General features: G+C 35.7%; 3 protein-coding genes across 4 annotated transcripts; 2 read left to right on the top strand and 1 right to left on the bottom strand.

Moving 5' to 3' along the window:
- Positions 1–479: 479 nt before the first annotated feature.
- Positions 480–3,727, top strand: LOC106384909 (MADS-box protein FLOWERING LOCUS C). Its single transcript, XM_013824832.3, has 7 exons — positions 480–804; positions 1,940–1,997; positions 2,401–2,462; positions 2,550–2,649; positions 2,730–2,771; positions 3,004–3,045; positions 3,437–3,727. Exons 1-7 carry the CDS (start codon positions 620–622, stop codon positions 3,539–3,541), a joined length of 594 nt encoding a protein of 197 aa, XP_013680286.1. The 5' UTR covers positions 480–619; the 3' UTR covers positions 3,542–3,727.
- Positions 564–6,904, bottom strand: LOC106430394 (putative ETHYLENE INSENSITIVE 3-like 4 protein). The gene is made up of 2 exons (XM_048769351.1): positions 3,727–6,904; positions 564–864 (listed from the first exon to the last, which is right to left on the bottom strand). Exon 1 carries the CDS (start codon positions 5,506–5,508, stop codon positions 4,246–4,248), a length of 1,263 nt encoding a protein of 420 aa, XP_048625308.1. The 5' UTR covers positions 5,509–6,904; the 3' UTR covers positions 564–864; positions 3,727–4,245.
- A 152-nt stretch (positions 6,905–7,056) lies between these two features.
- Positions 7,057–8,777, top strand: LOC106430420. 2 transcript variants are annotated; one of them, XM_013871212.3, is made up of 5 exons: positions 7,057–7,296; positions 7,394–7,910; positions 7,986–8,039; positions 8,106–8,293; positions 8,430–8,777. In XM_013871212.3, exons 2-5 carry the CDS (start codon positions 7,394–7,396, stop codon positions 8,517–8,519), a joined length of 849 nt encoding a protein of 282 aa, XP_013726666.2. In that variant the 5' UTR covers positions 7,057–7,296; the 3' UTR covers positions 8,520–8,777. The 2 variants fall into 2 exon arrangements, with proteins under 2 accessions (XP_013726666.2, XP_013726670.2); XM_013871216.3 differs by having other exon boundaries at positions 7,132–7,296; positions 7,391–7,910.
- The last annotated feature ends 3,603 nt before the right edge of the window (positions 8,778–12,380 follow it).

Genomic DNA, 12,380 nt, shown 5'->3' with positions numbered 1-12,380 from the left:
AATTTCACTAGGCTTTTAGGTTAGTTTTGCATTTGATTCAAGTTTGGGTATAGGTTTGGAATTAAAATCAAGTTGTGGGTTAGTTTTGGCAAAAACCCCTCAAATAAATTGTTTGGGCTTCATAATTGACATGGATATCAGTCCAGTCTGAGATGAACTGGTAGATTGATTGGCCAGGAATTTTCTGCCTATGTGGCACATCTTAGAAGTCTCCAAAATAGTTCCTTTTATATAGTAGGATTTATATCATATTTTCCTCTGCCACAAAATTAATAGTATAGCTTGTATTATATCCTAAAGTGGAATCGAAGGAACGTTCCATAGGGTTAAATAAACATCTCTCATGAGTCACGGGCCATATTAGAAGGCAAGCATGCGGTACACATGGCTGTCTTGTCGTCAAAACGCACCGTTTTCACTTTGTTATTTTATTTTCATCTCTCTCTTACCCAAAACAAACAAAAAAAACATTGCCGAGGAAAAGTAGAGACACACAAAAAAGGAAAGAAATAAAAGGAAAAAAAAAGAAAAGAAGCATAAAACGCTTTAGTATCTCCGGCCACTTGAACCGAACCTCTGGATCAAATTAGGGCACAGAGACCACTTGGAGACAGAAACCATGGGAAGAAAAAAACTAGAAATCAAGCGAATTGAGAACAAAAGTAGCCGACAAGTCACCTTCTCCAAACGACGCAGCGGTCTCATTGAGAAAGCTCGTCAGCTTTCTGTTCTCTGCGATGCATCCGTCGCGCTTCTCGTTGTCTCCTCCTCCGGCAAGCTCTACAGCTTCTCCGCCGGTGATAAGTATAACTTCTTCTCTTCTGTGCCTTCCTTTATTAGCCTTTTAAGCTTCTGTTTACTTTTCTGATAAAATAATTAAAAATAAAATAATAATTAAAAAACACTTTGATTCTTCCGACAAATCTCTAGTGAATTTCTTGGTTTTGTGTTTTTTTTCTTTTCAAAATTGTTTCTTCTATGGCCATGAGAGATACATGAGATAACCAAATCTGAGGAAGAACAATGTCGCGATGAGCTAAACCTTCTTACTTTCTTCATTTTTCTCTCTCTTTTTCGTTCTTCTATTGATTTTTCTGCATGGATTTTATTTTATTTTGTAAAAATTTGCATGTCCGTCAAGATCTTTCTGAAACGTTGTGATGCATACTTGATGTTGTTTAGTGAAGTTTCAAGCTGTCTTTGATTGTTAGTTCATCAGTTGTTAGTTAGCTTTAGGGGTTTTCTTTTGAGAATAATTGATTACTGAATTTTTTTTTTCAGTGGTTACTGATTAATACTTCTGTTTTTAGAGTGGTTAAAATCATTGGAGCTTTAGGATTTTTATGTTATGCAATGCACTGCACTCCGGATAGATCTATAAAATTGCTGAATAGTAGATCAAGAATTTTGACCTGAATGTAACGACATTGTGCAGCTATTGACAAAAAGATACTGTAGATATTCAAATAAATAATATATTTACCATGGATTTATTACATATCTAGATTATAAGTTTTCTAATTGGTTCATAATTTTTACATACATATATGTATATATAATAGAACGTTGAATTTTGGTCAATTCTAGAACACTCGGCCTCACATTTAGTACTTAATTACCGCACATATGCTACACTTAATTATGTGATGTGGTATCTATTTATATTCTTTAATCACAATCGTTGTGTGAATAATTGATTGTCATGTAAATATTCCTTAGAAAGCATTAGAGCGTGCTAAAAGTAAGAAGTGGAAATCCAAATGTGCGGCTGCTTGAACATGTTTACTACAATTTTTTCCTGAAATTTTAGCAAATCTTAGTGGTCCGGAAATTAACATCTTGGTTTAAAATGTTTCTTCTGATGTTTCATAGATTCCAGTGGTGTTTTCAGGGTTAACTAGTAGTTTTGTTCGTAACATTAATTGTTTTTTTTCTCCAGCCTGGTCAGGATCCTTGATCGATATGGAAAACAGCATGCTGGTGATCTTAAAGCCCTGGTAATGCAAACATTTTCAATATTTCCTTCTGCAAAGCAGTAACTAAGGCTTAGAGAGCTCCAAATATACTGATTAGAGCCAACTCATAGCCTCAACTTTAAGCTTGCGTTTTGTGGGCATTGGCTCATGCGCATTTAACGTTTACGCATATCATTTGTATCAAATGTTTTCCTCAACATAGAATAGGTTGTTGAGAGATATTGATATTCCCTTAAGAGTAATTTTTCGATAAACATATGTGAACACATGTTTAGCTCCTTAAAACTGTGGAGATCTAGGATAGAGGTATTGCATTGTTGGTCCACCTATGAGCTATATATTAGTTCGCCGAATGATCCTATGTGAGGTTATAGATCCACGTGCATATCAAATTTCTCAAATTCGTTGCCTTCTCCGTGGACAGAATCTTCAGTCAAAAGCTCTGAGCTATGGTTCACACAATGAGTTACTTGAACTTGTGGATAGGTTAGTACTAACTGAGACTATTTTTCCTCTCCTCCTTTCATTACAAGGGTATTAGGGTTTCTTGTCAATCTGTGAATATATATGCAGCAAGCTTGTGGAATCAAATGTCGGTGGTGTAAGCGTGGACACCCTCGTTCAGCTGGAGGGTGTCCTTGAAAATGCCCTCTCTCTAACTAGAGCTAGGAAGGTACGGTGACTTCATACTGTCTTCTCATTTCTTACTTTGTTTGTTGAAACGATTGTTCACTTATATTCAATTTGTTGCAGACAGAACTAATGTTGAAGCTTGTTGATAGCCTCAAAGAAAAGGTTAGATATATCATATATGATTTTATAGCACTTCGGATATCCTCTCGTGTTGAAAGCCTCAAAATATTTGTGTTGTACTAGTTTCTCTAAGTGTGCTTTATGAGCTCGCAATCAAACTTCTTCATAATGCATCTGGTCTTTCAGGGATGATTAAAATATTGTTTTTGATACCAGAATCTGAAATTAGGTTTAGAAACTTGCAACTGATGAACATGTTGTCCTTCATAAACAGGAGAAGCTGCTGAAAGAAGAGAATCAGGCTTTGGCTGGCCAGGTAACGAAAGCTACTTTCTTCTTAAATATGCAAAAGCCAATAAGCACTTCTTGCACATATACACTCTTATACTTGCACACATATATACATATATAATAGAATAATAGATATTGCACTCCCTTTTAAGTATTAGGGCATTCAGGTTTTTGGATAGATTTGGTTTATTCTATTTTATATTGTGCCGATGTTCATTCTAATTTGGTGATAATATTACTGAACGGAAACCAATATTTGCAAGTTTATATGGAGGCCAGGATCGCTATGTATTTGAATGGTTGGTATGAAAAGAATATTTCTTGTGTAGTTGTAGATAATAAATTATAGAAGACAAAATAGAGAAAGAAAAGTGGATTTGGTGATTTTGAGTTTTTGACCTATTATTAACTTGCAGAAGGAGAAGAAGAATCTTGCGGGAGCCGAAGCTGATAATATGGAGATGTCACCTGGACAAATCTCCGACATCAATCTTCCGGTAACTCTCCCACTGCTTAATTAGCCACCGTTAGACGGGGCTGATCAAATTAAAAAATCCAAAACATACAACTAAATAAATAAGCTTTGTTGTTTTTCACCCTTGAAGGGTTCTCGTTGTATATCTCAATACTCCCTTGGCTGAGAGATTGTGTGTTTACTCCTATGTTAGATATAATGAGTAAAATAAAAATAAAAAGATCTTTGTACCTTCGTCGAGAGAGAATTGTAGCGAGTGTGCTTGTGTGTTCTTCTTCTCTTCTTTGCTTCATGGCGAAGAAGCCTACCGTCTAATTTGTAACGGAGACGTGGCCCTCTCTGCCCTTTTGTATTCGTAGTTCCTTTGTATTTATCCACAACGCATAGAGGTTGTCATGGTTTTTCTATGGGTCCGAGTCGGTCTGATTAGGCTCTATAAGGCTTAAGTTCTTAAGATCCATTTCTGTTCAACGTTTAACGGACCTCTTCCATATATCCTTGTCTTCGTCTATTATCCAAGAACAAATAATATAATTCACATGCTACATCTCAAAAACTAATTGGAACGAGTGGAGGGAAAGACAAAACGGTTTAACTAGTGATTCTAATTAATAATATTACTTAATTAGTAAAGCTTGACTTATGAATTATTCAATTGTATTGGTGGGGGATAGAGCTAACTAGAGAGTACACAAGTACGGAAATGTTCTGACTTGGGTACACTCAAAGCACACAAGGTGACATGCTTGATTAATAATCGAACATATATATGTCTTTGTCTTCACAACCCATATCCCAAACTGAAAAGATACTCTGACTAACGTTATCAGATTGATTAGACTCAGTGGATTGGTTCAAAACCATCGGATTATCCTCGTCATCATCGAATCTCCTAGAGGAATTAAACTCGGGTTGCATCCTCTCGAACCATAAATAATCCATCCAGTTGCTATCATAATCATCTGGCTTGCCCATTGCGCTCGAGCTTACACTGTAATCATCTTCACTAGTCGTATTAGTACCAATACTTGGGGACGTTACAAGCATAGATATCATATCTCCCGTGATCTGTCTCGGTTCTTGTGTCACATCACTCCTAGGACGCTTAGAGGGTTCCATAAAATCACATTTTCTCTTGGTCTTGGACCCCGAAGCTTCTTGATCTTGATCTGAGATCTTGCGGTCTTTGATATTAAGAAGCGCCTCTTCTTGGTTTAACACACGAGACCAAGTATCGGTCTCTTTAGCCATCATCTTATCTTGTAAACATTTCGACTGCGTCGCGAGACGTCTCACTCTCCCTAAATCTGGCGACATGTGTTTAATCACAGCCGCCAGAACGCTAACTTTCCAAGACTTTCTCAAATCGTGCGGCTTTCGATACGGCGGCACACCGTGCTCGTGAGCCTCTCCTTGCTCTCCCCAGCAAAGCTCGGTCCCCGTCGGCCACCACGGCGGCGCGATGCCTTTCTCTAACGGAAACCGCCGTTGTGGTGGGACGCAGTGTTGCATTAACGCTGATAGTAACGACCCTAGAGTCGTGTCTTGTAACTCTTGAAGCATGTGTAATAGACTCGACGGTTCTTTCTCGATCATCTCTGCCGCAGCAGCAGCTGCGATTGTTAAGTAATCGGAGACGGCGTTTGGAGCGGTTTGGTCGAACTGAACGGTTTCTTTCCACCAACGTCTTAAGCTGTCTGAAGAACCGGTTATCGGTTTACCCTTGTCCGGTACGATACCGTAGACAAACCCTTTCGCTTTACACACCTCCATGATCTTCATCATGTACTTCAACACCGAGTCTTGTGAACGTGCCATCTTCTTGCGCCGTGAAGCTTCTGCTCGGTGCGATGCCAAGGAAACGACGTCGTTGCTGTGTCTTTTTTGTTGCTTGAGCTTCTCCATGAGGTTTCGGTCTTTCCACATGCGTCGTTTGAGATCATCATAGCTTATGACTTCTTCTTCTTCCTCTTCAACTGGGGTAAGTGGTTCTAATTCTTCGACTTCCACCATTTTGCTTTTTAGTCCAGGACTTTAATTACTAATCATCTCATCTAATCTTATTTTCTTAGTATAGTTTACGTTGATTGAGGTTGTTGTTGTTGTCTGTATTGATGTAACACGACCAACTTTTCTTAGATTGAGTGCCTTTATATAGATGTTATAGATTATAAACGCACATGTAGAAGATTAACCATGTTTTTTTTTTGGAAAGGAGGTTGTGCATGTGCATGGAGGACGTGTCGAGATTTCCTGGTTTGGTATGAGCTAAACATAAGTTGTCAAAGTTGGAATTTTGTGGCGGAGATATTTATATCTATTTCAGGTGGACAAGAGTTATCCCCGGGCCATAGGTTACCAGGATTTTTCTTCAGTTGCATGGCATCAAAGTCACCGACTTAATTAAGTAAAACAAAAGACTGTTTTTTATTATGACCGATCATATTCTGCAAAAAGTGTAGAAATGCCTTGTGAATCTATTAGAAACCATGGGTGTTAAAATAATCTTGGTGACGCATGTGTCCATGGTAATGGTAAGATAGTGGCCAGTTCTGACTTCAACATTGTATTCAATACGTAACAAATAGTTTTCATACGTTGACTATTTTTTAGCATAGGCACTTACTAGTAACTACTAAATATATGTTTGGATTGACTATGAAGCAATGTTGAGATTGGACTTGGCCGTTTTCCTGTCTATTATATAAGGAAATTAATGTAGGTAAGAAGGTTATAAACGCTGTAAGAGTGACGTGGGAGAAGAAGAATTGGATAAACTCATTATATGGTAAACGAGGGATTTCAGGGATTAGTGAGATCAGAGCTATCAGCAATATTAATTACAACGCTTTCGTATGAGCTTACCTAAAAGGCACTACGGCAGAGCAGCCTCTACTCTCTTTTTTTAACACCTTACATGTCTTTTATATCTTCGGGAAATGTATTCAGTTTTAACGCATAATTTTTATGTTTTATATAAGAATTAGTATAGTATGGGAAAAATAATAAACAAATCACCTAGAAGAGGAAAGCGAAAGTTAAGTTCGTGATCTAATTTTTAACATGTTTACCAAAAAAAGCTCGTGATCTAATGCATATGCACTAAATATTAGCTAGTGAAAACGATGTCCGTTTATTAATTTTTTTAAATGACAAGAAATTATACATGGTGTATTAAAAAAATGGTTTAGTGATGTATCCATGAATATTTTAGCAACTATGCTGAAAAGGAAAAATTATCTCCAATTCATTGCTAGTTATTACTCTAAACATTACTATAGAACAAAGTATACAATTCAACCAAATTAAATTATTTATAAAATATAAATAGTTATTTTTTTTTATTTAGGGAAAATAAATAATACTCATACATACGGAAATTAGAAATAGAATAATAGTATTTTATAAAAAAAAAAAAAATATATATATATAAGAGTAGTTTTCATCTCTGTTTTAGAGGAAATAACAATACATGACATAGTGTGTTAGTTAGATATTAGACCTCAAAATTAAAAAGGTTTCCTTTTCAGATGCTTATGGTTGGGCCAGTAGATAATAATGGGCTTATTAATCTCATTGGGCTTAATAAAGCTTACAAGCTCAGTAAACAGAGGGGACCGCGCGTCGCTCGAGTTTCACGCCCAATCATCATGATTCGAAACGCTCAACTAAAATAATAATAAAATAAAAAAAAAGAAAATCGAGATCGGAAAATATCCCCAAGGCTTCCCGCCTCATCCAAATCAAAAACCCTAATTTTCCAGATCAACCACCGACGACGGATCCTCTCAATCTCTCCAGGTCACTCTCGAAATCGACTCCTTCCCCGAATCGATTCAGCATTTCAATTTCAATTCTACATTCAATTATTCATCTTTCCTTGTGTGTGTTTTTGAAGATGACTGAAGATAGCGGCGAATTAGCAGCGCCCGGAGAGATCCGACCCGCTCTGGCTAATTTGACGAATCTTCCAAAGAAGAGATCGATTTCGAGTGATTCACTTGACAGTCCTAGAGTAGAGTTCTCAAAGAGGCTATGCGTAGTTGTAGATGACTTGGTTAAGCAAAACGGATCTTCTTCCTCGGGTTCCAAGTGTAGCTCTGACGACGACAAAGGATCTGGTGGTGATGCTATGGTGGAGGTTTCTAGTGGAGATGCCAAACCGTTGAAAGGGATCTACTTTGAGCCTGGGGACAGAGACGGTGCGCGAGAGTTTAAAACTGATGAAGGGTTGGCTTTATCTTTGTTGAGCAGCAGCGATGCTGAGATAAAGAAGGAGTTGGGTAGTTGTCAGAATCTGAGATCGTTTGAGATGAGTAGATGCTCCAATGTTGGTAAGGAAGAGCGTGTGAATGTGAATATGGGAGATGATGATGACTTGATAAAGTCATGTTCTTGTTCTTTTTGTCTTAAAGGTAAGCTGATTCTTGAAGCTTTTTTCTATTACATAGTGTCTTGTCTTGATTCAAGTAAACTGGATTTGTTTTCAGCTGCGTATATCTGGTCGGATCTTCATTACCAGGACATCAAAGGTCGATTATCCGGTAAGTCCTGCGTATAAGGATATCCTTGTGAATATATTGTTATATGATTTTGATTTTCTGAACCAGCCTTGAAGAAGAGTCAGAAAGTAGCTAGCGGTTTGATTCAAAGGAATGACAAAGAAAAACAACCTACGGGTTTTCATTCCTTGGTAAACTCTGTTGGTGCTGCAAAGCTGGAATCTGATCTCATGGCTCAGTGGAGGTCGCTGTTTCTTGGCATGGGAGATATCCTCGCTCATGAAAGCAACCACCTTGTAAGTGCTTTTACAAGCTTCTTAATATGTTCTCTAAATGCAAAGTGTTTTTTTTTCTTTAACCCTGTTGCTTTCGCTGCTCATGAACCTGAGTTTTCCTCTGTTTGTGTGTGTTTGTGCAACTCCAATTATGCAGCAAAATAGCTTTATGACAATGAAAGATTTGCGGGAAGATTGCAAGATTGATTTGGAGAGAGCAACCAAAACACCTCAGCACAACACCTGATAAGTACTCTTCTCTACTTGATCAAACACTGTATGGACTTAGAAGCTTCCGTTTTTAATTTTCGCAGCAGCTCGTGTGAAAATTATATTATGTAATATCTCGATGCAATGTATAGATGCTTCAAAAAAAAAACCATCCCGTATGTATTGACAACTGCTGTTTGTTTTTTTCCCTTGAACTCTTTGTATCTCTTTGGCGTTTGACTATTTTGTATTTCTTTTGTTACGACTTTGAATCAGAGTCAAGTATAAGGTTGCAGTTGATGAGGTAACAAAACTCATGCTGATATTCTACACCTTTTTTTGTTAAATTAACAAAATAACAAATCATTTTCTATCCATTTATGGAAAAAATCCTGCATAACCAAAAAAGCTGGAGTAGTGGAAAGGACATACTCGACGTACGTTGCAAGTTAGGTCAAATTGGAACTGTGTTAATTTTTGTTATGGGCTCTTTAGAACTTAGTAAACATTAGCTGGGCTCAATAAATTTGATTATGGACTAATTTACAGTAAAAAGCCTGATACAGTATCTTGAACATCTCATAAAATGGTTGCTAAAAAAAAAAAGAAGAACATCTCATAAAATGATAAAATGAAAGATTCTTATGAAAACAGATGGAGTACGTGATATGTTTGCCAAGTTAATAAATATATTTGCTCGGTTCTTACACAATTCACGTTCAAGTACTTTCAGCAGAGTAATCTAGCTCCCCATTGTCATGGCGTCCTTTGCAAGAGCTCCCATGCATGTGACACATTTATTTAGTCATATATTATATTCACTGGTACACGACTAACTTAGGCAGAGATCCCATCTTCTTAATGTATGTGTAGTTAACATTTAGTCAAAACATATCGAATATAATAATCGCGATGCCCATATCTAATTTATCTTTTGATGTTAGAGGAACATATCAAATCTTGTAAAAAATAAATATATAAAATGTTTCAAGAGAATCCACGTACATTTTAAAGTAGAATAAAAAACAACCAACTCCAAGATGTGCTTGATATTATTATACATGTAAAATCTTTTCTTTTCTTTGAGCATTTACATATAAAAACTTACAAATCATGTATTGCATTGCTTTTACATTGACGTAAGAAAAAAAAATATATGTTGTAATTGTTGTCTATACGACAGTATTATGTATCTAGTGCATAGTAAGCACGTAAGAAAATTTTACCAAAAATGTTTAGACAGGCCTAATGATTCTAATGATTATAGTGAATCTAATGATTCTAGACAGGCCTATAGAAAGCTCGACCCTCAAAGAAGGGACCATTCCCCAATGCGTACAAATTTAACAAAAGTACAAAACTATGGGAGCTCGAGAAGACCATCCCTTTTCTCCACTCTCAATATTTCGAAAACCATTATTTAAAAAAAAAAATCTGAAAACATGCAAATACATTGAAAGAGTACTATTTAAATTGAAAAGAGAATAGGAGAACACGAAATAACAGAAAAACCTTTTTCTTTAACTCTTTAAGGCATTTGATTATGGACTTACCAATAATAATTAGGACAAGAGAACTTGATACTGAATCAATAAATCGATATTGAATCTGAGCTCCACGCGAATCTATCGCCAAGATTCACACCATTGATATTCGGATATATAAAATTCCAATGTTGTGGACGAATATAAACCTTTTGCAGTTGATTTAAAATTTGATTCCCTTTTAATTAAACCATTTGTATATATACAAAACTCTAGAAGAAGCATCTCGTTTAACGTGGTTAATAATACATTATACATAAAATATGAGATTTGTGGTGTGAAGAGACTCGCTAATCACCAATAATTGCGATTTGAAGGCTTAATCGAATAAGTTTATTAAGCTAACAACTAATTAATGTTAGCCTAGAGAGCTAAGTGTCAGCCAATGAAAGGGACTGAAGGGAAAGCAAAGAGTGGAATCCATCTTTCCACGTTCAGATAAAGTGAGGAAGTGAGTGTAGTTACAACTTACAACACTTTGGAAATGTTTTATTGTCTTTGTTTCCTTCCTCGCCATGTGTTTGGCTTTGTTCTCTTCTTTCTTTTGCCATTTTAGATTTGTTTTGTCTCTATTTTTTGTTGTTTTAATAGCATACTTTTAACATTATCATACGATCTTATAAGTGGTATCCAACTTGGCCAATTCTTACTCTTCACATCGCCATGTTAATTAGAATTATAACTTTAAAGTTTGGTTCTAATATTGTGTTGAATAACTACACCCTGTTTATATTTGATATATTAAAAGCTTATAAAATTTTATCTTTACAAATATATGAAACGGTGATGGCTTTCTAGTTCATCATATAATCATTTCCTCGTAAATATGGTATATATATGGTTCATGTATGATTAAATATCTAAATATAAAATTTATCGGTTTCTAGAGTTCAAAATAATAATTCTAGGACAATAACAATGAGAATACATATAGAGAAAATAAATATTGTGAATTTGTGAAATGTCTACATCAGATGGGTTTGAAAACAGATGCAGCCTTATTGTGATAGTTAGTCGCATTATACACACAAAAGCTATAGACAAAAAGCTTTGACCATAATGGCCATCCACTATTGATTTGCTATGACACTATACGTATAGTCATGACTCTCAATACAAATCTCAGCTTTCACAGAAACTGCGTGCATGCACCTGATGCCATAGCCACTCATATATATACACATATATGTGTATTTATGTCTATATGCCATTCCCACTGCCAGATTCCAAAAGACTTAACTACTAATTCGAGTATAAAGAGAAAAGTAACATATAGGGAAGTCAGAGATTAGGCTTGACATGTACAACTTATCTATTTGTGGATTAGTTTGCCTAACTCTTTTATAGTTTTATGGTTGAATATCATGCGGACAATTGGAACAAGAAGGCAAAGGAAATTTAATAGGTTTGTCTTATCAAAAATACACTAAAAATGTCAGACTTCTAGTAGAAACGAGATACACTATTCTATATATCGTGGCTATTACTTAACGCGATTAATATATTAAAGAACATGAGATGAGAGGTTCATGTTTCACATAATGCTGCATACGGTCTAAGGCAAAAAAAATTTTACAACACACCTTAGATAATCTTTTTTAAAAGGTCTCTTTCATGAAAATGTTATTGGTATGTTTATAAGAAAATTACAACAGCTAAAACAATTATTTATAATTAAAATTCTAAAAACAAAAGAGCCCAAGCTAAAAATGTAGAGAAAATATATATGACAAATCAAACTCTATATATGTCTCTGCAAGTAACACTTGCAAACTAATGTAATGTATTGTACATATAAATCATCATACCACACAAACTAATGTATTATACGCATAAGTGGAGCCTTATATTTTAATCGAAAATTAAAGGGTCTGAGGCTTGTGCCTTTTTCTCACAACGGTGGGCACGGCATTCGGAATTACGGATCATAAGAAAGGGCATATAGAACAGAATTCTCCAAAATATCTCAACATTTACACACATAACAATTCCTCTAAAATATGAAAATTACATATTGCCCATCTAAAAGTTCTTAATCAATACATAGGAATATGAAAATAGAAAATCCTCATCCAGAATTTTTTTTGAAAAAGTGTAACAGTATCGTATTAGTAATGATTTCAACCAACTATAATCTGCTACAATACTATATAATATTTTTTTCTGTACCAGCAAACAAAAACCTTATCGAGCGTTCGTAATGAGGGCCAAAGGACACGCACGAAGAGGAAAGCAACAATAAAAGCAAAACAAGACCTCCTAGTTTCCAGAGTTTGTCTTTGCTACAACGAGCAAGAATACAAGTGCTAATTCTTGGTTCGATCCGGGTTAATTCGGTTAGTTTATTGTCTATA

This window comes from Brassica napus, chromosome A3 (genome assembly GCF_020379485.1).
Source record: "Brassica napus cultivar Da-Ae chromosome A3, Da-Ae, whole genome shotgun sequence".
Taxonomy (NCBI): Eukaryota; Viridiplantae; Streptophyta; class Magnoliopsida; order Brassicales; family Brassicaceae; genus Brassica; species Brassica napus.
The sequence above is the reverse complement of the archived record's forward strand: the minus strand, read 5'-3'. Positions and strand labels throughout refer to the sequence as shown.

Coding starts and splice junctions, on each gene's coding strand:
- LOC106384909 (XM_013824832.3), top strand. CDS start 620: ATGGGAAGAAAAAAACTAGAAATCAAGCGAATTGAGAACAAAAGTAGC. Junction 1,998..2,400: donor CTGGTGATCTTAAAGCCCTG/GTAATGCAAACA, acceptor CTCCGTGGACAG/AATCTTCAGTCAAAAGCTCT. Junction 2,772..3,003: donor TTGATAGCCTCAAAGAAAAG/GTTAGATATATC, acceptor CTTCATAAACAG/GAGAAGCTGCTGAAAGAAGA.
- LOC106430394 (XM_048769351.1), bottom strand. CDS start 5,508: ATGGTGGAAGTCGAAGAATTAGAACCACTTACCCCAGTTGAAGAGGAA.
- LOC106430420 (XM_013871212.3), top strand. CDS start 7,394: ATGACTGAAGATAGCGGCGAATTAGCAGCGCCCGGAGAGATCCGACCC. Junction 7,911..7,985: donor TTGTTCTTTTTGTCTTAAAG/GTAAGCTGATTC, acceptor ATTTGTTTTCAG/CTGCGTATATCTGGTCGGAT. Junction 8,294..8,429: donor CTCATGAAAGCAACCACCTT/GTAAGTGCTTTT, acceptor CCAATTATGCAG/CAAAATAGCTTTATGACAAT.